The sequence below is a fragment of the Notolepis coatsorum genome (assembly GCF_963971535.1).
Source record: "Notolepis coatsorum genome assembly, chromosome: 9".
Classification (NCBI taxonomy): domain Eukaryota; kingdom Metazoa; phylum Chordata; class Actinopteri; order Aulopiformes; family Paralepididae; genus Notolepis; species Notolepis coatsorum.
Window position 1 is genome coordinate 108,362,719 of NC_140173.1, and position 25,810 is coordinate 108,388,528.

At 40.0% G+C, this 25,810-nt stretch overlaps 1 protein-coding gene across 1 annotated transcript in view; it reads right to left on the bottom strand.

Moving 5' to 3' along the window:
• Positions 1-739: 739 nt before the first annotated feature.
• The window catches only part of rtn4b (reticulon 4b), a 58,635-nt gene continuing 33,564 nt past the window's right edge, over positions 740-25,810 (bottom strand). The window contains exons 4-9 of the mRNA XM_084321140.1: positions 23,269-23,476; positions 6,962-7,100; positions 3,552-3,621; positions 2,653-2,699; positions 2,488-2,546; positions 740-1,856 (exon numbers count right to left, since the gene is read on the bottom strand). Of these exons, the coding sequence (XP_084177266.1) occupies positions 1,814-1,856; positions 2,488-2,546; positions 2,653-2,699; positions 3,552-3,621; positions 6,962-7,100; positions 23,269-23,476 (566 nt within the window). The 3' untranslated portion in view covers positions 740-1,813. The remainder of the gene's footprint in view (positions 1,857-2,487; positions 2,547-2,652; positions 2,700-3,551; positions 3,622-6,961; positions 7,101-23,268; positions 23,477-25,810) is intronic.

Below are 25,810 nucleotides of genomic sequence, written 5' to 3' on the forward strand. Positions count from 1 at the left end.
AACTCTCTGGGTCAGTGTATATAAACAAAAGGTGTGCATCTATCACACTTGCAGGTGGAAAATCTGATTTTATTGTCATGTCTGATAATAGCTACATGGCTACAAAGATCTGATTTGAGATATATATATGAAAAATAATGAAAATCATATTCAATCCATTTAAAAAGGCGAGATATCAAATCAACACCACATATGGTCAGAGAATATGATTTTGGCTTCATCTATAAATCCACCACAAAGGATACAGCAGGGTATAAATACAAGTCTGTATGTTGACCTGGTCCTGGTCCAATGGAGACCCTGCACAGAATGTTTGTAGTTCTTTCTTTCAACATGGCTGCTTGTAAGCACTTTCAAAAGAAAATGCTTAATGTTTGTGCAGCGGTAGTCTAGTAGTAGGTAGAACATTACAAAAACATAAAATTACTGTTCCAGACTTATTTACAAGATCCAGTAATAAAACAATTACATTTCTGTTGATATATATCATAGCAACCAGTTTCTTATGAATTGGATTAGACTGGCATTCTTAACATTCCGTGAATGAACTTCATTGTTTTATGTACAGTCCACAACTTATCACTAGTCAAGATGTAAATACTATATGTACATATTACAAACCTACTACAATAGAATGACATTAGTTATTATGTAAATGTTACTATACATGGCACTCACATTGACGTGCAGCTTACCATTTCCTACTGCTCGTTATAGAAATGACTAAAACACAGAACACTTCATCTAGAAGCTTTATTGGTAATCGTTTATATTTCACAATGCATTCCACAAACACTTCTCCCAACAGGGAGTTTTATCGTCACAATTGAAGTATGAAGTATCATTCACAATTACTTGCATAACAAACAAATGCTTGAAGTTTTAGATATTGAGTCCACAGACAGTATGGTTACTTACATTTTTTGTATTTCATTTTATTTTTTTTCAGTTTTTTTATTTTATTTATAATCTTTTATGTTGATGTTTGTAAACATGTTCCTTCCAGAGTTTTAAACTAGGCAGCTGCAATGAGGTGAAATTACTTAATAAATGTTCATATTTATTTTTCTCGCAAAGGCTCTAGATGTTCCTAGCTAGAAATACTCAGAAGCGATGAAGTGCTATGGTAGCAGCCCCCTGCCGAGAGTCAAAAGACGGCCAGTCGAGGGACGGCACACAAGAGCCACTGACTGAGCTAGAAGCTTTGTGACACTACACAGTCGAGATCAGGAAAACAGTAAAATCACAAATGCCACTAACTTAATAAGTATACCAAAAATGTCCACTAGGGTACCATCCATCCCCGCCCCCTTTACAAAAACAAAGAGAAAACGACAAAATTATAATAAACTCCAATAGTCTTAACAGCATTGTGGGGAGAAAGAAAACCCAGCTCAAGGAACACTTTTCTCCCAGAATTAATCATGGGTGTCGGGGGATCAAGATTCAATTACGCTTGCGTGAGTTTCAAAGTGTCACACAAAGTAGCATTTCAAAACCTGGCAAAGGGTCATTACGTGAGCAATTCATCTCATCAACAAAGTTGCAGGCATATATCTCAGAGCTGTTGCAAGAGCAAAAAGCACAGAATAAAAATAAAATATTAAGTACTAGAAACTGAAATCCCATGGGGTAGTTTTTCCAGAGAACAAAAAAAGGAATTCTGAACTGGAAAAAAAATGTTTTTTTTATTTCAGCAAATAATAACATTGAGGGTCATGCCCGACCCATCCTCTTTCCTTCTTTCGATCCCCCGTTCCAATAGCCATCCCTCAATTCCCCCCCTCTTCCTTCTCAGGACTTCCACGGTTCTTCACTCCGCCTTACGCTTCATTCCAGGCACCTTGGCCTGAATCCTACAGAGACAGAAGGTAGATTATTATTAAAAGATCTCACACCTCCTGCAGCATATTCTCTCACACGCACACATTCAGACTTGACAATGTTCCCAATGTGGAAAGGAATGACATAAGAGCAAAATGACCACTGTATAAATATGGTCAATTCTGTCTATGCTTGACCATGTTGGAAGTTATGAATAGGAATCCCTCAGTTTTTAGAATCCACAAACCAAAAAGGGATTGAGAACCACTGATCTGGATTATACTGCATTAAGACTCAACAATTATGTTGTTTTAACATAATGCAAATAAAAACCTAAAATATGGCAATAGAAATTACACACCTAACGTAGAGTTTATAAAACAAAAGTACATGTTAAATGTTACAAATCAGCACCCAATACACAACTTCAATATCACTTCTATTCATTCTACAACACAACAGGTTAAAAGAGATATTGTAACAAAGGAAGAAATCAAATGGCAGTTTTTCCTCTCCCAATTTCACTCTAAAGCCACTATGAAGATATTTCAAGTGCATTAATGCCCCCGTCAACATAGGTTCACCTTCAAGCAAACGTAACAGCCAGTTAATTCACATGGGGGGGGGGTTGTTCCATTAAAATGTTTGTTTGTATAGACTTACTTTTCAACGATATCTTTGATCTGGTTGTTCACTAGTCCCACGTAATGGTCAACTTGTACCTAAAAAACACAAATAGGCAAAACATTTTAAGTACATTATTATTTATGAACATGTAGCGTATTGGTGGACGTCAGTGAAATGTATATGTCCGTGTGAACAGCGCACCTGGTGTTTCTCATAGACAATGGGGAGGCTGAACGCTCCAACCAGACCTGAAGAGAAAGAGGGGCATGATGAGAACTTGAGATGCGTTTGACTCATGCATTTATGTTACAAGATTTAGGTCATGTATTTATGTTACAAGATGTACAGTGTCATGTGAGGGTGTAACAAGCACAATACAGAATACAAAATTTGAAGTTCAGTTAAATGTAAAACTGCCTAGATTGATTCTTCTCTTGTTTTCTTCCCACTGTCTCAGTATTCTTCTCTTTAAAACTAGTTTAACTGGTGGTAATATGGTAGAGCTACTGCTATTAGCATTTTTAATTGTTTATGACATTGAAATCAAATCGGTTCAGCAAGGGGGGGGGGGGGGGCTCCACGTGCATTACACTTTCGATTTGCTGCTGCATCCGACTGGAACACATTACAAAAAACCCTTAAACTCACATCGCTCACTGCTTTTAAACAAAATATGCAACAAATCATAACTGACTGTTCATAACCGACTGTTGCACCGGCTGACTTCCTCCCCTAGGCCCCCTCCTTCTCCCCCTTTCTTCTCTCTCCCTTATTTATTGTTGTCCTTGTATACTATTGCTACTGTAATTTTGTATTTTATGTACATAACCTTGTTTTTGTTAGTCCCAAGTGGTTCTCGGCAAAAATAGACAGTGACATGATCTGTTGCTAGTCATGTATCATACCAGCAACATTACATAACTGAAACCTTTCACCATCAATGTCTATATCTGTAATAATAATAATTAATTGCATTTATATAGCGCTGTAGAATATGTCTGATGTGAAATATATATCTTTCAGACCTTGACCTTTTATGACTTAAAGAGACTTTACTATAAATCTGGATTGTTCCTTCAAGCTACATAGCAGTCTCTTACTCAGGATAAGTATAGTGAGTCCATTGAAGAAGGCACCAACATAGGTGAGGATCCACATAAGCACAGCAAACTGGAGAGAAGATGGAGGAGAAAGAAATGACATGATTAGGTTCCTTCATTTTGTACATGTTTATAACGCATAGACTTCAACACGTCATTCTGCTTTCACCGTGTCACAGCTACCGCCTGGCCGTGTCGATTCCTCACCATTAACCAGCCCATTCCAGGCTGATTCAATGAAAGCAACACCAATATCATTAATGTCCCGTCACCGGCCTCAACAATGCATTGCACTGAATTTATTAGTTGGGACGTCTTCCAAGTGTGCGCATTGCGCAAAAAGTAGATATGTATTACAAGTGTTGCAGTCATAAATCAATTGACCATATTCACATGGCGGCCATTTAGCTTTTATGTCAATGCTCAGGTGGGAATTCCTTTCCACCCTGAGGGGAAAAGAATCCCAACACGAAGATGACCTAAGAGCGAAATGGCTGCCATGTGAATATAGTCAATGGCCTCTCCTAAAATAAAAAATATTGAGCTCAAATCTAAAAATTATCCTACAAGCATAAACAATGACTGGGAAACAATTAAAATCACCACCAATAGCCATCATGAACCAAATATAACTACTTCCACAGTGCCGTCAGCTTGGATTTGACATATTTAGATAAATAAATTTCACTCAATGACGAGGCTACTATGAAACTTGGGAGCCACACTCAATGTAATTTCCTGAGTTTCTCTATGCCCTCTGTAACGTCACCGTACCAAGCTGTCAAACACACCAAATATCAATAAAGGCCTTGCATGGAATATTTGTGTAGTTCTTTCTTCCAGTATGGCTGCCTGTAACCATTGGTAACCTGTGCAGTGGTAGAGTAGGCAAAACACTGGAAAAGCATGATATTAGTGATCTGTGACTCGTTTACAAAATCCAGTAATAAGACAAATGATTATGTTTTGTTGATATAATTATCATATATAAACACACAGCAACCGTTGTTTTGATCATAGCAACTGCTGTCTCTTCCATTGCCATGTACAAAACAATGGTTGCTATGTTACAGGCAGCCATGTTGGAAGACGGAACAAAAACATTCTGTGCAATGCCTCTATTGGCTTAACACTTTCAGTGCCAGCAGGGGGCACACGATTTAGTGCTTGAATGCCCATCATCCACTTCAATGTTAGCGTTAATAACGCCTAATCTATGTTTTAAATTATGGCTATGTGTCTAATCTGCCCGTCGCTCAATGACTCATTTTCCAGTCAACATTGTCGAAGCGGATTGTTTTTTTATCGGATCATTTCAGTTTTATAACATTTTGAAAAGCCCTCGTTTAAGGAAAATAAAAAGATTCCATAATAAACGCCCTGTACTGGAATATTCTAGAATACACAAACTTTGTAATTTTTCGAATCGTTTTCAAATAAACGCTAGATTATCGATAGTATATGTGTACGTATGCACGCTATATAGGCGATCTGAAAAATCAATTCTCTGATTTCCTCAAAGCCATCGCCCCCACACACACACACACAGGGCGAAGGCTGAGAGCTCAGCGAATACAACTCTGATTATCCCAAGACTTGTAAAATAGATTCCTTACCTCAGATCAGATTTTCTCAAAAAAAATCATTCCAATTCCTGATCGGCATTCCAAAAATCTATCGCTTTTATTGATCCAACGCTGGGTGCTCGAAACACATTCCACGCTGTTCTGAGTGACCAGAATGACTGCAATCGGCTCAGGGTATATGCCTGAGAAGTAAAATGTGGATTCCGGATTTCTCTTTTCTCATCCATTTTCAGTGAGTCCATTCCAAAAGGGTGCATTACCACCTGGGAGACGATAGGGGGCGCTTTTTTCCACATCTGAGCTCCTGGTGGGGCTGGTTTCCCAACGAGAGACTCGGTTGATGAAATATGAATTCAGATCGCCAATAAAAAAATAACACGCCAATTGTCGTGGTGGGCATTCAGGCATTGGGCTGATAACACGTGTTATCACGTGGTGGGCTCTCAAAGTGTTAAGAGTCGCAAGTTACTTACTTAACACTTTCAGTGCCCACCACGTGATAACACGTTTATCAGCCCAATGCCTGAATGCCCACCACGACAATTAGCGTGTTATTTTTTTATTAGCGGTCTGAATTCATATTTCATCAACAGAGTCCCCCGTTGGTATGCAGCCCCTGTAGGAGCTGAGATGTGAAAAAACCGCCCCCTATCATCTCCCAGATGGTAATGCACCCTTTTGGAATGGACTCAATGAAAGTTGATGAGAAAAGAAAAATCCGGAATCCACATTTTACTTCAGGCATGAAGCCGATCGGAGCCGATCGGATTCATTGTGGAGCCTCAGAACAGCGTGGAATACATGTGTACAGTATGTAGCGTTGGATCAATAAAAGCGAAGATAGATTTTTGGAATGGCAATCAGGAATTGGAATGATCTTTTTGGAGAAAATCTGATCTGAGGTAAGGAATCAATTCTTGGGATAATCAGAGTTGTATTCGCTGAGATCTCAGCGTTTGCCCTATGTGTGATCGGTCTGTGTATGCGCGATCGCTTTGAGAGAATCGATTTTTCAGATCGCCTATATAGCGTGCATACGTACACATATACTATCGATAATCTACCCTTTATTTGAAAACGATTAATAAATAGGCCGAAAAATGACGTTTGTGTATTCTAGAATATTCCAGAAAAGGGCGATCATGGAATATTTATATTTTCCTTGAAAATGAGGGCTTTTCAAAATGCTATCAAACTGAAATGAACCGATAAAAAAACAACCCGCTTCGACAATGTTGACTGGAAAACGAGTCATTGATAAGCGACGGGCAGATTAGACACAGCCATAATTTAAAACATAGATTAGGCTTTATTAACGCTAACATTGAAGTGGATGGTGGGCATTCAAGCACTAAATCGTGCGCCCCCTGCTGGCTCTGAAAGTGTTAATAGCCATGAGGCAGAATTGTGGAGCCAACATAGATGCCAGTAAAAACATCAATGGCCAAACCTTATCTATAGCTCTGGGCGTCAGGTGGAGAGACAGTGCAGTGCAGACCCTGGCCAGCGAGGTGTTGACAGCAGGCATGTAGTAACCTCATAGCCTACAACAGCTGCAGTGCTGTAAAAGGCAGCTCCACCGAGAGACAGCTAAGACACCCGACTTACCGCCCCCGACTGTACATGGAAAGTAACAGGGAAAGCTGGTCTCAAATCCTTTATCCTCACCTTCTACACAAAATACCCATCCTTGAGATGCAGTATGAGGCTGCAATGTAGAACAGAGATGCCTCGCTGCCCTGAACCGATGTATCCGAGCAGTCATAAGGGTTTAGAAGATATGACTAGTGGTTTGTTAACCAGTGTACCATCCTCTCTTCTCACCTTGATGGAGTCGACCAGGTCCTCCACCAGGAAGAGGCGCCTCAGGTCACCGAGGCGCTTGTTGATTCTGGACAGGGCCACATCGCTGTACTTATGAACTGTGTCCTCTGACAGGGCTACCTCCTGATCCAGGTACAGCCTACAGGGAGAAAATGACCAGACCAAAGGATTAGACACAAACAATCAAACACCAGGAACATGTTCTTAAGAGTAGGGATGGTACCGAGTACTCGTCATTTCAACTGAACTGGTTTTTGAGGGCGCTCGATTTATTTTTATTTGGTTACCACCAAATATATCCACCAAAAGTGCTAGTTTGTTCAACATTCAACATTATAGCCGCAGTTTGTGCCACTGAACCAGAAACTCACTGAAATCCTGCGAGTTGTTGCAGGAAGACAATGCTGGAAGCTATGGAGAATGGATAGTACACGCTTACCGTTACCGCAAAGGTTTATTGCATTGGAATACTGCTAGCTGCACCATCTAAAAACAGTAGTTTGTGTAATGCCAAATTGTGCCAACAATATGTCACCCACTTTGCATAGCGTTCATATACCGATACTAGGGTTGTACCGAATGTCATTTTTATTTATTTTTGACATTCACCGCTTCTAGTGAAGTTTTCGAATGAAGCTTTGAATGTCTGTAGTCATATTTTATGACATAATCACACATTTAAAAAAGAAATCTTCAAACTAAATCCTCAATTTGAATAAAGTGATTAATCTGATTAAAGAGTATTTTTTTTATTAAATCAACTTTCTTTAATGAATATAACTAGTCAGTTTAGTCAACAAATAATCCAGTAAGGGCACGGTTGGTACGAAAGTGATAGTGACGTCTTGATGGAGCGCCGAGCGGATGCAGATCGGCTACATAAATGTTTTATTTTTATGATGAGTTATACTATAATAGTATAATATTAGTGTAGCCTAATCTTTATCTGCAACTGAAGAAAAACCCCATGGTTTAAACATGAATAGATGACACAAAAAAGAAATTATAATAAAATGAATTCTAATGTTGATTTAGAATTCGTAAGTCGACGTTAACACATTGGACGCCAGAGGTTGCTGTGGGCGTATGGCCGTTTGTGCCAGCGCTGTAATGCAATGGGGGTAGATGCCGGTGTTTGTAGTGCTAAAAATACATTAAATATTATAGCTATGGATCTAATAACGTCGATTGTCAGTGAGTTTCTTCCGGTCAACATGCAAAAAATAGATAATTTCTTCATCCATACATTTCCGTTTTATACCGTGGTGAATATGAGCATAGTTCTAGAGTGAGTCTGTGTAATCCCAGGAAGCTCCGCCAAACAGCGCTTTACTGCATTCCACTATAAATCGTGCCACTCCTCGCCTGGATCAATAATCATCCTGAAATTAACACTAGATTATCGGTATTATGCTTAATCATCGATGCATGAAGGGGGGGTGGGGGGGGGGGGGGGGGGGGGGGGTGGGGGGGGGGGGGGAGAGAAAGCCGGCCCTCCGTGCTTTGATCGCAACCAACGGGACACGGCCCACACACACCACAGACGCATGATGCGATCGTGGGGAAAAAAATTATCGGATCAACGCAAGATTGATAATATATAGTAGGGGTGGACGGTATAAACGGTATACGGTATAAACGGTATGAATTTGCTCTACGGTATGGATTTTGAGTATACCGTGTAACCGGTAGTGCAGCTCTAAAATAGCAATGACGTCATGTAACCACAGCGCGACTATTTCACTCGCATTTGCCCCTAAAAATAGATAGAATTAGTCATAGATAATAGATATGTGCGAACTGGAAAAAGTTATTTAGGAGGCTTCGCGCAGTGGGCGTGCCAGCCCCTACCGCACGCATGTAAACACGGGTCTAGTAGTCTAGTGGGACGGGACACGGGAGCTGTCGGCGTCTCCCTGAGCTAACGTTAGCTTAGCTACCGTTACTAAATGACCCAGTCAACTATTCACTTTTAGTTTAATACATGATGGGGCATTGTCTAACCGAACGGTATCTAGTCGGCCAGCTACCGATAGCTCCTGACATCAACAAACGCTCCACAAAGTCTAGTACTAGAGACGTGTATGCTACCTGTTAGCTCACGTTAACGCAAATTAGTTCACCGTTCAAAACGAAATGTCCCATTGAACTAAATAATTCACTGAGGCGTTGTATTAACGTTATATATGCAGTAGCTACAGATAGCTCATGATATCAATGTCTTATAACACTGATTCGATGCGTATTCGAGCTGAGGGCTTGCTAACGTTATAATACAAATACAATAGGGTCCAGGTGCAGCGCCGGAGAATCCTGGCCGTAGCTCTGCTCGAGGCTACTAGAGTATAGGTCCAGGTGCAGCTCCGGAGAATCCTGGCCGTAGTACACAGACAGTGGAGCTTGTTGCGTGGTGGCGATGTCTCGCAGATAATACCAGTACAAGTCTAATTATATAATATATATATTTTATAAAAAAAAAAAAAAAAAAAATTATATAAAATTAAAAAAAAAATGTTTATCAAAAACGATGATACCGTGATATATACCGTTACCGCCTATGCTTCAAATTATACCGTGATATAAATTTTAGACCATACCGTCCACCCCTAATATATAGTCCTCCTTACCTTGTCTATGATGTACTGCAAAAAGAATAATCCAATTATCTGATTGCCATTCCAAATACTGATCGCGATCGTGTGTCCAACGTTATCACCAAAGAAAATTAACGGGGGGTGGGGACCCTCGTCGCTGCCATCCCTATAAGCGATTGTCTTGCTTGAGTGTTTAGACCCCGCCTGCAAACTGCAGCTCGGCCCAGAAAACAAACTACATAGTTTCAAATGGAGTACAATAGCGGCCGCAAGGTGTTAGGCGGCGGTATCGGACCGTTGCGGTTAGGGATGTCCCGATCAATTTTTTTGCTCCCGATCCGATCCCGATCATATGATTTTTTTTTTTTTATTTTTTTTTTTTATTATTGCAAAACAAAACTTATTAAAAGTCAGTACTCAACACACATTGTATAATGAAACTTTCAGTAAAGGTGGTTAAAATATATGCAAGTACAGAAACAGGATAAAACAAAAATAGTCAATAATAACATTTTAACCGTATACAGTGTATATCCAGCGAAGTTACAATTATATAAATGTTAGTATATAATATACCCCTAATACCTATTTTCTAAAACCCTACACACATATGCTCCAGCTCAAACCCCCCCCTCCCGGACCCCCTCTTGGATAGTACCTCCATTATCCCTCACTCCTAACCAGACACTACCATTATAGGCTAGCTTTTATTCTCTCCACCACTTCTAACCACATTGACATTTTGGATTCATTGAGCCCCAGAATTCTTGCTGTAGATATTTCTTGATATATCACATCAAGATATGTAAGAAACCACACTTTCCGGCACATTTTTTCCGGTTGAAACCAACGTGATGCGATCAGTTTTTTAGCTACTGTGATACCCGATAAAACCAATCTTTTTAGTTGTGGATTCACTGCAAACTCAAAAACATCATTCAATAGCAATACCGCGGGGTGTACAGGTATATTCCAAAATACGAGTATTGATAATTGTTGGGACACATCTTTCCAGAATGCCTTAACTGGTGGGCAGTCCCAATACATGTGCATAAATGTTCCTTCGTCCCCATTTGTACATTGGGAGCATTTGGAGTCTTGTATAAGCCCCATTTTGCACAGCCTTATAGGAGTCAAGTATGTCCTGTGAATATAGTTCAGATTGATTTGTTGATGATCCGGGTTCCTTGATGTAAGTCGGACATTTGCCCAGGCTCCTTGCCAATCAAAGTCATTTTCCAGGTCTGGTATATCCCTCCTCCAGACATTGTCTAGTTGAAGGGTTTCATACGAGGACGTTAGTAATTGATAATAAAAACCTGATACAAAACCTCCCAATGTATCTCTTTCATAGAAAAATTTGTGGTATCTGTGGTGTTCAATTGGTATGAGTAATGGAACACCGTGAGATCTCATACAAAGTCGTAACTCTATGTAAAAAAGCCATGTGGACTCGGTGAGGTTAAACTTTATGCATATTTCGACATAACTACAGAGGCCCTTGTTATTAAAAATATCCCCTAATGAGTGTATGCCTTTCTCTTCCCATATAGGGAATCTTATAGGTCGTTTTCCCATTAAGAGAGCATTGTTATTGAATATGGGAGTGTGATTATGCCATACTTGAGGGTTAGGAAATTTCCTTTGTGTTTCCCGCCATGTCCTGATTGCATGGGTAATTATTGGGCCAAATTCTCGCTCACAATGCTTGATTGAAAGTTTAGTGTATGCTATGTCTTTCAATCTCTGTGGGGCTACTATGTTTTCTTCTAATTTTCTCCAAGATACCAAAGCCTCGGGGTCAAACCATATCTTCTTCAATGGTCTTAATGTGAAGGCATTAAAATATTGTAAAAAATCTGGGACTGCCATGCCACCGTCTGCTTTATTTCTCTGTGCGGTGGATCTTTTTATGCGAGGTGGTTTGTTATTCCAAATAAATTTGTATGTGGAGGTTTGTAATCTTTTCCAGTAGCCCTCTGGAGGAGGTAACGGAAGCATTGAGCTGAAGAAATTGATTCTTGGTAATACATCCATCTTAACTATTGATACCCTTGCCTGTACTGAGTTTTTAAGTTTTGCCCCCTGTCCAGGTCGTCTTTGATTTTGTTCTGTATTTTTGTGTAATTGTGCTTCACCGTTTGTCTTATGGTGGGAAATATTTCCACACCCAAGCATCTGAAATGTTTGACCATGGGTATCGCACCTGGGAGGGTTGTCTCTTTTTTTGCACTGGTGTTAAGAGGAAGAAAAGCCGACTTAGGCCAATTTATTTTAAATCCCGATAAATCACCAAAGTTCTCTATCAACTTGAGTATAAGCGGCAATGTGTTGTTGGGGTTTTGCATGAACAATATTACGTCGTCCGCATATAAACTAATTTTATGATGTGTGCCCTTGATTACTATTGGTTCTATGTGTTGGGATTGTCTTATAAATTGTGCTAAAGGTTCTAATGATAGATCGAATAGTCCGGGACTAAGAGGGCAACCTTGTCTGGCTGAGCGTGATACCGGAAAGATATCGGAGATGAATGTGCCTGTTGTAATCCTGGCCGATGGGTCCTTGTATAGTACTTTAATCATATCAATGAAACCTTTTCCTAACCCCATCCTTTCCAATACTGCCCATAGAAACGACCATTCCAACCTGTCAAATGCTTTCATAGCATCCAGGGATAGTATCGCCTTAGGTGTGATGTCCTCTTTGTCAGTATCTAGTACGTGCAGTATTCGCCTTATGTTATCATTGATCAGGCGACCTTTTATGAAGCCTGTTTGGTCCGGATGAACTAAAGACGTCATATGCTTTTGCAATCTGATGGCTAATATCTTAGAGTACAGTTTGACATCGGTTCCGAGGAGGCTTAAAGGACGGTAACTACCGCACTCAGTGGGGTCTTTGTCTTTTTTGTGAAGAACTGAAATGAGTGCGGTATTTTGGTGTTCAATGAAGCTTCCCTCTTTGACTGAGTATAAGATCATATTTAGTAATAAGGGTCCAAATATGTCCCAGCAAGAAATGTACATTTCTGATGGGATACCGTCAATTCCCGGAGCTTTGCCGTTTTTCATTCCGGATATGGCCTTCTTGAGTTCTTCTAATGTGATCGGTACTTCTAACTGTTTAGCGTCTTCCTCCGTAAGTTTAGGGAGAGTAATTTGATTAAGATATGTGTCTAATTTGTCTTGATCAAAGGTCGTTTCTGAGTTATATAAATCGGAGTAGAATTCTTTGAATGTATCGTTTATTATTTTGGGTTCTGTTACTAGAGCTTGTTGTTTCCTAATGGCAGTTATATCTGCAAATTTTGCATTAATTCTTAGTCGCATGGCTAATAGGTGACTAGGTTTAGAACCTTGGAAGTACTGCTGTTGTCTTGTGCTGCGTATTTGCAATTCCGATTTTTGTCTGTACATTGCTTTGATCTGTCTTTAGAATGTTAACTTGGTTATCTAGTCTAGTAGAGTTGTTGTATTTTAAAGAATTAAAAAGCGTTGAGTAAAGCGTTTCCATTTCAGACAGTTTTGTGTTTTGATTTTTGCGCAATATGGAGGTAAATCTATCCGAGAAATCCTTGATCATATTCTTTACCGACATCCATAATATTCTGGGATCTTGCACCGAGTTAGCATTATCCCGTAGGAATACTGTGAGAGCTTCTTTAATTTGTGTAATGAATTCCTTGTTGTTAAGCAGCATCGAATTAAAACGCCATCTTGGGGCCCGGGCAGATAGTGTACCAAATGTTGCTTTCAGGATTAAGTAGCAGTGATCTGATAGCGCATTGGGTGTCATTTCCACTTCATATTTATCAAATATTCTCGGGGATGCAAAGACGTAATCAATTCTGGATAGTGTGTTGTGTCTCGCCGAACGACAGGAGTACTTGCGGGTCATGGGGTTAAGTGAACGCCATAAATCAGTTACTCCTGTTGATTTCGACCAATCTTTTAATGCTTTAGATGAATTCTTTTGTTCGCTGGAGAAGGAAAGGTAAGTTTTGTCCATCCTTGGGTTCCAAATGGCATTAAAATCCGCACCTATTATATATGAGTACTCGGGATGGTTTAACATTTCTCCTGTTAGTGAAGTGAAGAAACCCACTTCGTACAAATTCGGGGCATATACCGCTGCCAATGCAATTTTCCTGTTATTGTGTATAATCCTAGCTATAGTTATGCGCCCCTCAGCATCCGACCATACCCCTTTCAATTCGATATTTAATTTGCGTCTGACGACTATGGCTACCCCTCTAGTTCTCGTAGCAAAAGAAGAGTGACTAATATTATGGTATATGTTATCCGCTAACGTATTTATGTCTCCCTCTAAAATGTGCGTTTCGCTTAATAGAGCCACGTCCACATGTTCTTTTTTCATCAGTGTGAGCACGCTTTTGCGCTTGTGTTGTTTGTTTATCCCACCGGTGTTCCATACCATTATATTCAAACTAGCCATAGTCTATGCATGTTTTCGTGTAGTTTTTGGTAATGCTTCTGGAGTATGAAGCTACAATAGATGTACATCCAATTAATGAGGTCCCGTTGAGAGCTGAGCTTAAAACATATATATATACAAATAAAAATCCCCTATTTTCCCCTCACCCAGAAAGTCGAACATGCCTGTGTTCCAAGAACACATCCTCCGCGATTGACTTTCTCCCATGGTCCACCGGATTGCCCAAACTGAGCATTGTAATCCTAATTTTCCTATGCTAATTGCCATAGGATCTAACATTTCCATTCTATTGCAATAGAATGTCGCTTTTGGTCTTGCACCTTCCCTTACTGTAATGAAGTATTGTGATAAATAACATAAAAATAAAAATAAAAAATAAAATAAAAAAAGAGAATAAACTTTTATCGACATATTCCTTTGAACCCTCCACTAACGTGTGGGGAAAAAAAAGGAAAAGATTGTAGAGCAATATTGACACCTTAATGTGAAGAACATTGGAAAAGAATAATGTAAGTTAAAATATATTTAAAAAATATAGAGTAATATTGACACCTTAATGTGAAGAACATTGGAAAAGAACAATGTAAGTTAAAATATATTTAAAAAATATAGAGTAATGAGAAGAAAAAATTAAATAAAATAAAAATCAATGGAAAGATATAGATAAGGAATAAGAGATAAATAATTATCAACGTGGAGAAGCCACTAGAACCGATTTAACTGATTAGATAAGATAGAAAAGCAGCGCCTTTTAGCGCTTCAATGTGCCTTTAATGGAGTGATTAATTAAATTGTTAGAATAACCTTGCTGTGTTCATACGTTTATGTGTGGTTAATTTTTAAAGTATTATTAAGGACTGATTGAACTTCATTTAATTTTATTATCTGCTATGTGTATACACACCGAATGTTATTGTTAGAGTTGTATGCTTCGTTGTCATGGTGCCTTATATTCTAGAAGGTTGTAGAATATACTAGTGCCTAGACTTTTTTACTTTCCAGAATGATCTAAGAGACCCAGGGCATTTGAGCGATAAACCCAGAATATTCCAGATAGATCTTTTTGCAATGATATTTATTTGTCCCCTCAGAGACCAGAGACTGAAATTATAATGTATTATGAATCGTATTATACACAGTACACTTTGTTATAGATGGCTTGCATATCGTTTGCTACTTTGATGAACACAACAAAGTCATTCCAACACTGGTGGAATGACTTTATTGATGAACACAATAAAGTCATTCCAACACTGGTATATATTGAGAGAGAGGCTTAACTGTTTCCGGCATTTGTCATGCTTTGGGTTATTTGCTCCATTTTGATTCAGGAAATCCTCAGCTTCAATAGGTGTATATGGACCTGACCTGCGGCCGTTATTGCCCAAGAATGATAACAGCGCCGGATATGATAGCCTTGGCTTGTAGCCGGCTTTGTACAGCTTTTGCATCACATCTTTGTATGGTAGACGTCGGATGATGGCCTCTTTGCTCAAATCTTCGTAGATAAATATTGGTTTATCACCATACTTCAGCTTCCCACGTTGGTTGCGAGCATATTTGATGATGTCATCCCTTGTTGTAGTTTTCCGCAGAGTGACAATGATGACTCTCGGCCCGTTGATACTTTGCCCCTGGGAACCGATTCTGTAAACTTGTTCCACTTCTGGCACTTTGTTTGGATCGGTGTTATCCAAAATCGTTGATAACACTATTGGAAAGTTGGTATCTTCGCAGTTCACTGCTTCATCAAGCCCCACAATGCGGATGTTATTCCGCCTGTGGTAACGTTGGGTTTCTAGTTGCCTCTCCATCGCTTCTTTTTTAAGCTCTTTTATTTCTCTCCGGAGTTCTTCTTTCACTTTTTCCATATCTTCTCCCATCTCTGTCATGCTACCTTCGTTCGCCTTGACTGCATGTGTAATTTCTTTCACCGTGTTCTCCACTGTCGTGATTCGCAAGGACTGATCGGCGATCGCTCTCATAACCTGTTCGAATTTAGTATCGATGTGTTCAACGTGTGCTTTGAAAGCTACCATCTGTTCTTTATCAGCGACCATCAGTTCTTTTATCAGGATAGTCAGAGAGTTGAAGTCGGGTGGAGTGGTGGTGTTGAAGTCGAGTGGAGTGGTAGTACTGCTTTCTTCAGTTGGCGGCATATATGCAGTGACGTTGGAATCCATATATCTGGCTGCTCTCGCTTTCACGGAGCTTGATTCTGTACCTTCTGTTATGTTGGTCTCTATTAACTCTCTTTCGGGGACCGTAATCGATGATCCCGGTAAATTGTCCTCTTCCTTCTCCTCCTCGGAGCTTGTCGCCGTCGGCTCAGAACCAGCGACGGTTAGGACGTGTCTTCCTCGTTTTGTTACGTCCTGCGCCGTTGAAGTTGCCGTAGTTATTTTCTCTGTCGTCTTTCTACCTCTAACCATTTTGTCTTTTGATATGGTTAGTAGAGGGTCTTAACAATACATACGATGTGGTCTATTCTCTTTCTTTACTGTCCAAATAATGATCATATGATTTTGAGTATCTACCGATACCGATCTTTCCCGATCCGATCAATTTATTTTAAATAAATAAAAAATATCCCAATTTCTCACATTACAATCACCCTGAATGTTGAGGTTATCCAGGTGAAAAGTTAACTTCATTCAAGCGAGGCATTGCAACCGGAGTAATCTAAAAACTCCGCCTCCAACCTGCTGCTTCATGAGCAATGGCGCCATCGTCTGTAAAAATCAGGTGACTGCAAGTTCTGCAAATAGTGGATGTCCCTCATCCTTGACATAAATCATTTGATGTATAATTAAATCAAAGGAAATGAGTTTGTTTTGGCAAAATTCTTCTGCTCCATGTGACAATAAATAAATGAATGATGATATGCAATTTAAAACCAAAACTAAAACTACGGCCTCAGTATGAGTTTTAAGACGTGAACATGGTCATGTTTGTTGAATAATTTTTTTTTTTTTTTGTGTCCCGATCTTCTGAAAATCACGTGATTGGCCCCCGATCGGATCATCCCTAGTTACGGTCTCAGACAGAGTGGCACACAGTCCTACAGCATAGCAGGATGAATTATGAATGGAAATAGCGAATAAAATAAATAACTATCATAATAACGAGTATACTCGTTGTTGGCAGAATTAGATTGGCGGGCTATAACGAGTTAACTCGTTGTTGGCGGCCATTATGTTAATGAATGAAGCTTCCAACTATTCGGTACAGCCCTAACCGATACTATTGTATGGACATGATGCTCCATGAGCGGACAGAGTGGAGGAAATGTAATTACGTCCACATGAATGTGATGTAACCAACTACAAGATGATATTCACAATCACATGCATGTGATGTAACTACTATCGAGACAACTGTAACCAAATTAGTTTGAAAGAAATGCGGCTATAATGTTGAATTGGGTGCATCACTAATAACAAAAAATCAAGCTGGTCTGAACATTTATGAGTTATGCAGTGATGTAGTTATCAGAAAAGTAAACAGAACATTTATGAGTTATGCAGTGATGTAGTTATCAGAAAAGTAAACAGACTATAGTGCTATGTCTTTTCTGTGTAAGGAAACGATATCTTTATTACTGTGTTCATGGTCTCCGTGGACACAATGATTAAACGAGGCTGCACGCGTTCATCTGTTCTTATTTAGAAAAGACTCAAATAATATGGGGGGGGGGGGCAATAATAGTATATTATTTATCAAATATGTTACGGAAAAATAAAAGGTAGTGGTTTACTTCCGGTTTGGGCTCTCTGAGTAGGAGTGTTGAGGTCTACTGGCAACAACCCTCTCCCTTCTGTTCCTAAATCCCTTTCATCAACCAACCAGCTAAGGGCATAAACCCACAACGATCACTTGAGACCTGTGAATCAGCTTAATGTTATGACTTTCTGAGTACCAGGCAGTCAAGCAGTCACTTCACCCTGGCTAATCTTAAACTGGGCTAATTGACTCCTAACATGTTGTTGGTTGGTTAGCTGGCTGGAGGGGGAAACTCTTACTGCTTCCGGGAATGGCAGAGACGCTGGGTAACTGGAATGAGTGGCATGGATTTAAACTAGAGATGTATGAGATTATCGGCCGATATTGGAATTAAAATGAAAAAAAAAGTTTACATTTATTTAACCTTTATTTACCCAGGCAAGCAAGTAAGAACAAATTCTGATTTTATTTATTGTCAAAAGTATGCATAATATCGCTGCTGTCGGGACAAAACCTCCTACTTCCTCTCTTCCCAGGAGCAGTCGCATTTTTATCTCCTCTCCCTCCTCCAGCCCCCCCCCCCCCCCCCCCCCCACTCCGCCCTCCCTCCAGTTCACCAGGCGCGATCCACTGTGTTCACATGGTGGAATGCAGCAGACTATCGCATACAGTGTCTCAGGCCTCCTGTAATGCTGACATGTGTCAACAAATGTACATGTCTGTTGAATTTATGCTGTGCCATTGTTACTGTAAAAATGTAATGATTGTGTTGTTGTTAATATCATTTATGAGACGTTGAGCTGTATGTGTGTGTCATGAATTTCCCCAAGGGGATTAATAAAGGAATATCTTATCTTATCTTAACTCCATTTTTTGAATTTTTTTTTTATTATATAAATCAACTCCGTAGATCATCCTCCATATGTGTGTGTGGGTTTTACAAAGTTTAAACAATGGGAAAGCATTAAACCGATCATCTGTCTAAACCTCCTAACTCTATTCGCCCTCAAATCTGTGTTCGTTTTTTTCATCTGCTGAAAAGTTGGGTTTTTGGAGTTATGAGGTTTTGTCCCGACAGCAGCGATATGTTAATTCCACAACAAGAGATATGTAATGTTAATTACCTGAAATACTTCTGTTTTTTGGGGGGGGAAACCCTGCATATATCGGTATCGGTTGATACGGTATTGGAAATTAAGAGTTGGACAATATCGGTAAAAAAAAAAAGCCAATATCAAACATCCCTAATTTAAATTTATTAAAATCCCACACCGGCTGCTTGCCCCCCATTCACGATTTAACATGATAATACCATCAGTTGCGAGTGACAAAAAGGCACAATACTGCCTTGAATTGCATTAAGTTCTGCAGTTACACTGACATGCACTACACCGTTTATTTTATGCCATGCATAGGATTGATCTATGGCCCATGTCTTTTTTTAACACATACGTAATACGTAGGAAATAAAATCCTATGAAACAAAAAAGGTTCTCTTTAAAAAAGGTATAATGAGTAGAATTATCCTAAAAAACAATGTATAGACTCGTACAAACAGAATCCCTCTCAATCACCACTTGTGACAAGTGTGTGGTGGTGTCTTTATCTGCAGAGACCCTTCCCTCTGCCTGAGTAAACTTTTTTTTGCTGTGCTCTGGGTGTTTCTGGGCGTCAACCTTTGGGCAGTGAGTGCATGTGGACATTGCGTGCATGCATCCCCTTCCTACTTGCCGCTTCTCCACATGGAACGCACCTGATTGGATAGACACACTGCTAGTGGGCAGTCAGTTTGCCAATAACTTCTGCAATTACAACTGGCCACACTCTCATTTCCCCTGCGCAGCGGGATTGATCTATTGATCCTAGATTCCCTGGCAGTCGTTTCCCCACTGCAGCAGACCGGGCTGGTCCTCATAGCACTGTATGCAGGTCAGGGATACCAAGGTCAGACAGTCTGCAGTCATCTACATCAGGAACCCTGTCAGATGCACTGAGCTCCTGCCTTTTTATGTAATGGGATACTTTGTTGAGGTGCAAAGGGTAATTCTAGTGTTAGAACATTACTTGTAGTTCATCTAACCTGGTAAGAAAAAGGCAAGTTGAACAAGTGTTTCCATTCTCGAGAAACCCAGAGAATTACCCGATCCTAAGTGGTTAAAGAAACTGAAAAAGCAAAAAACTACCGTATTGACCCGAATATAAAAACCACCTACCCCCTTTCAAAGCAAGAAAATCAAATCTTGTTTTTAAAAAGAAAATTATTGTATCAGTCACTGACATTGCACCCATCTACTTTCCCTTATAGTAATATCAGGGTGATTATGTATATTTTCAAAATAATTTCACACATTACGACGTAAGAGGGGCAGACTTATGGCATTGATTACAAAGGATTTACAACCAAATATTAAACATGTTTCATGTCTCGAGAGGTTCCATGCGGTAGAGTTCTTGTGATAATTGGACATAAAAACTTACTAACATGCTGTGTCTCATGTCAAGAGAATGACAGGATTCAGGTTCAAATCTGGCTAGTTGCCTCTTTAAACTCTTAAGCCTGAGCCATACCTAAGTAAATGGAAGATTGCTCCACTTCTACAAGGTCCATTTGCATGTTCTTGGTATCTAGGCGTTACTAGGCGTGAGTAAATTGTAATGAACTAAAAAAGGAGAATAGCCTTTTTTTTTTTTTATCTTTGACTGAATAACACCATGCTAGCATTGACCAGACGTGAAAAAAGCTAATTCAGCACCTTCTTGAGATCAAGTGTACAAAAGATCTAAGAAAATGAATAAAGGGCAGATGATTTACAGGTTTTATAGATACTAGGGGTGTAACGGTACACAAAAACCACGGTACGGTATGTACCTCGGTTTTGAAGTCAAGGTTCGGTACGGGTTATCGGTACAGTGGGGGGAAGTTTGGCTTTCCATGTTCCACTCAAGAGGTGATGTAGTGTGCAGTAACTAATTGTACTTGTAGGGCTGTCAACGAATATTCTATATTGAAATTAATAATCGATTGTAAATTTTTTTTTTTTCAATAGTAATAATTATATTAGATTGTGAAAAAAACAGCCCCCGGTGGGCGGTCGTTAGTGGTCAACATACCATTGTATTAGTTCGGTACACTACACAGCCGTTCGGTATGGTACACACTGAAATGGTTCGGTACGGATACCTTTACACCCCTAGTAGATACAGTACTGAATTTTGTCATCCGGACACATGCCATTTGAAATATGAATATAGAATATAAGGCCTATAAATGACCTTATTATGGCCAAGTCATACATTTATGGATCGGGCCAAATCTCCTCTTTCCAATGGCAGAGTTCAATCTGGATTTAGGCACCAGTTACAGGGCAGCAAAGACTGTGAATGAAATCTACTGTAAGTACAGTTACTTTTTTATAATGGCCATTGCTCCGCCATTTTTAATCAGCTTGACACGTTTTTTTTCTAGACGTTCACAGAATGTTTCTTTACAAACTACATTGTATTTTATGGCAATAAGTCAATAACGTTCAGGTTTGTCCGATCCGTGAGATATAATCATAAAAATAACATCAGAATTGTTTGCAAAGAATATTTTCAACAGATTTGACAGAGGCTGGCGTGCGCTGGGTAGTGTAGTTTTATGAAATCTCGATGTCCATCGAAAGCCCTGGGTCTCCTCTCTCTTAGGACTACAAACACGAACAACACCGTCCTTTCCTCACGTCTAATTAATCAGGTTTCCACCGGGATGCGGCGAAATATTTATACACTCATATTTATACACTCATATTTCGCTAATAACACTTGAAATTAGGGATGCCCCGATCACATTTTTTGCCACCGATACCGATCACCGATCGTCTATGAGCCATATCGGCCGATACACTGCCGATACCGATCTACACTGCCGATACCGATCTTTTTTTTTTTTTTTAACAACCAACACCACAATATCAACATCAACAGTAACAACAATACTAATAATAATAATGACAAAACAATAAGAAATAATAATTACAGACCTAAACTTAACTAACAAATTCAAAACGTTTTTGGTTTTGTTATAGCAGCTGGCACCTGGCAGTATTATACTGTAGGTCTAACACAGGCACTCTCAAAGTCCGGACTCTCTCCAGATCCGGACCGAACCACAGCGGTCTCTGGACTCCGAGAAAATTATACTTTTCATATGTATTATTATCTGTATTATCTGTATTATCTGCAAGACATAGCCACAAATGCAACAAGTAAAAATTCTCTGCCCTCTCTCATAAGCAGCGTCTCTGCATGTGACTGCACTGTTTGTGTGTGTGTCAACTCTGCTTTGGTCCAATCGCATTCCCGGGTCTTTACGGCATGCTAGTTGTGCCTTTCAGTGACCAGCTGGGAGAGTGTAGCGGGGCTGAGAGAGTACTCGTCTCGACTACACTTAATGGCTGGCCCTATGAATTTCATGACTTTTCTTGTGATCGCTTAGCCTTCTGACTATCACGGTTATACGCACGGATGCGCTCTAAAGTGGTTTGCGTTAGCGGTCGTTTGTCGTTTGTTCTTAATCTGCCTTTTTCTTTTTACTCTGCGCCGTCCGCGGTAAGCTTAACGAACTATCCATGCTCCTCTGGGTGATCCTCAAGGGGTGGGACTTCAAGTGTCTTATTCAATTTGTTGTGTTGAAACGTTTTACATTGCTTCCCCCACGAGGTATTTTATCCTGGCATACATTGCAGATCCGTCTCAGACACTTTGTAATAGTTCTCCACACCGCCGACATCACGTTTTAGGTTACTTAACATGCGACAATGACACCAACTCCGCTGAGAATTGGTCGTGTCATCGATCGGTTTTTGCAATTGGCGAAAAGAAAGCATTATCGGAATTCCCCAATCTCATATTTATACTCCATATCGGCCGATACCGATCGCTGGCCGATCGGGGCATCCCTACTTAAAATCATTGGTAAAAAAACGTAGTGTTGAAAATATACACTTTGTGACTGCTGTTTTGATAGGCTTAGGGCCTTTACTCTGCTACATTTGAAAAAGAAACGCAACATTAATTAATACGGACTGTATTGATCCATTTATGACATGATATTCATTTCGTACCGGTACCGGACGGCTTAAGGGGTTAAGCAACTGTATATAATTTTCACATTTTCATTTAAGTGGTGATCACATTAGATGCCTTTTTCTTGCACTCGAAACACGGGGTGCACATAGAGAATGGAAAGTGCACAGGGCGCAACAAGCGATACCACTGATTACCGTCGCTACCTCAGCTAACTTTACATTAAGTTACATACATTACTACTCACAGCCCTCCAGGCATTGCTATTCATATCTCGCTCATGGTAAGACCTGGTTGTACAAACAAGGTTTGTTGGAAACTGCCAAAATTAGCTTCTCCATTATAGATTGGTGGTTTGTTTTTGTTGTCGATTTCTCTTCAAGTGCCGCAGATTTGTAATCCCTCCCCTCAGTTGATTTGATTAGTCCGTTCAGTGGTAGGGGCCCATGTATTACTAACACTCACTTGAATGGGTGTCCCTCATCCGACTTCTGGATAGCCTGCAGGATGCCCTTGTATATCCTGAAGGAGATGGTGACCGAGAGGAGAGCCAGGCCCACATAGGAACAGACACTGACGATGCTGCACACCGTCAGGGAGAGCAGGAGCAGGAGAGCCGCGCCGAACACCACACCCGTGGTCTTGAGATCACGCCAGTACAGGAGATCCACCACTAGAAGAGGGAGGATGGAGAGAAGACCGTGTAAGGAATTTGCTTTCTGCACGTCACGTCAAATTGATTGATGGATTTGCTACCCTCTACACAGCTTCATCTTTGATGGGGGAAGATGAGTAATGATCTGTGGGCGTGGTGGGGTAGAGAGGATTGACAAGATGACAAATTGATAAAACGATGGGGCAAAAAAAAAATTTGGAGTCAAGTAACCAACCATCGTCACACCAACAAATAACCTTCATGTGTGGAGCACAAGGGAAGGGCATCGTCTCCCTAGTTCAACTCAGTGGAAAAGGTTTAAGACAATTCTTTGCAGGTTAGAACTAGGGATGAAATTGATTTTAATAACCACAGTAAAATTCTCCTACAGCTATTAATATTGTTCAAATATTTATCATCATTAAGACCGTGTTTGACTACCGCGCTGAAAAACTAAACAGTATATTGTCTAAACTGTTCAGCATGAACCAAACATGTTATCAAGTCTCCCAGACACAGGCAACGAAAAGGCAATGAAAATAAATGGCGTAACAGACGAGCTCCGGAGACCTCGTATACGCATGTATGTGCATCCTGATAAAAATGTGAACCTAAAAGATGACGAGACAAAATGTTAACGTTAAGATCGCTACGCTATTGCTGTATCGAGTCATATTTGATCTGCAACGTTTAGTCTGAAAGTTGGATTTCGTTCGACAGCACAGGCTCGTGCACCACTGCTAGTTACAGGCACAGAAACAGCCCGTTGAGAACAGGACTGAAGCAGAGGGGTATAGAGGCTGCTAGAATGCATAATCTGAGTGGTCAAGATTTTTTAGGGGACCTCAATGACCTTGAAAGACAAAAATATGTCCGCTTTAAGACTTAGAAGTAAAACTTGGTACATCAGTTTGTATCAGTACTGTATTCAGCACATTTGAACAATACCGCAATCATTTAGTTTACATTTTAGTCACTATAATGGTGATATGACATTTTCATAATTAATGTTACATCTCTAGTTACAACACACAATTAGTCTTTCCCCAGAAGGCATATACACTTATACAGTCTACCGTCCCTTTATGAGGCCTTAAAGGGTGCATTTGTTTTAACTGCCCTGTGCAGTCAGAAGTTGAACTCCAGCATACCAGACAGTCATCTGCAGGAGTTATGGATGAACAGTATATCTACTGCCTCATCTGCAGGAGTTATGGATAAACAGTAGATCTACTGCCGCATCTGCAGGAGTTCTGGATGAACAAACGGTACATATACTGCCTCATCTGCAGGAGTTATGGATGAACAGTATCTATTATCTACTGCCTCATCTGCAGGAGTTATGGATGAACAGTATATACCAACTGCCTCTTTGTCCAGGTTTGAAGAAGCTCTGGGGTGAGGTTTCTTTCTCTCCCAATTCTAACTTGGGGTCAGCTTGCCTTCCCCACAATCAGCTTCTGGTTAGTTTACAAAGAACTCATGTCTGCGTGATGTTAAGTCAAATTTAAGCATAACCTAATCTCAGAACCCCATCATCCATCTTTTGTATATATATATATATATATATACACAAACAGACCCCGGTTTAGCCTCTGGGGGCAACAGCCAGTGTTTTAGCACTTCCTGTGTAGCTGATGGCTTCCAATTGGCAATATCCAGGCCGGTAATTGTATACAGTCAGATTAGCAACCAACTCCTTTAATTATTTCAAAGGCAATTGTGTAATCAAGACTTTGAAAGCCATTCAGTTTTTTTTGTTACTACAATAGTCAAACCGTTTCTCCACACAAGATGTTGTGTATGACTTTTAGATCCAGGGCCAATGCGTTATGCCTCTCACTCCTGCATGCAACCAACGCACGTTTCTGTAGAAAACTGCCTAAATTTGCTTCGGGATGAGGACATGGCCATATTTGTTTTGCTGGAGCGTTGTGTTCTCATGAGGACATGTTATTACAGAGACTATTATCGGCTCCATGTTCACCAGACTGTTTCATCCATCAGAGTGTATATGTTGCTGTAATGTATATGTTCCTGTAACAGATAATGTAGGCTATGTTATTCCAATGTTTATCTGGCAGTTCATATACACATTACGTTACCAGACTACATTAATGTTTTCCCGTTTGTAAATTTAAACATGTGAATAAACAGATGTTATATATATAATATAGTCCCTTGCCTACAGATTCTACATTACAACAGGCAGATATAATTTATAGAGATGAAACATAACCTAGTAAATTTAAGTTGGAAAAAGTACTGTACATCAGGATCAAAAGGGGCTATACTACTTAACTCTACTATGGAAACTACTGAGGAACTGGCCAGCAGAGTGGGGTTAGTGGA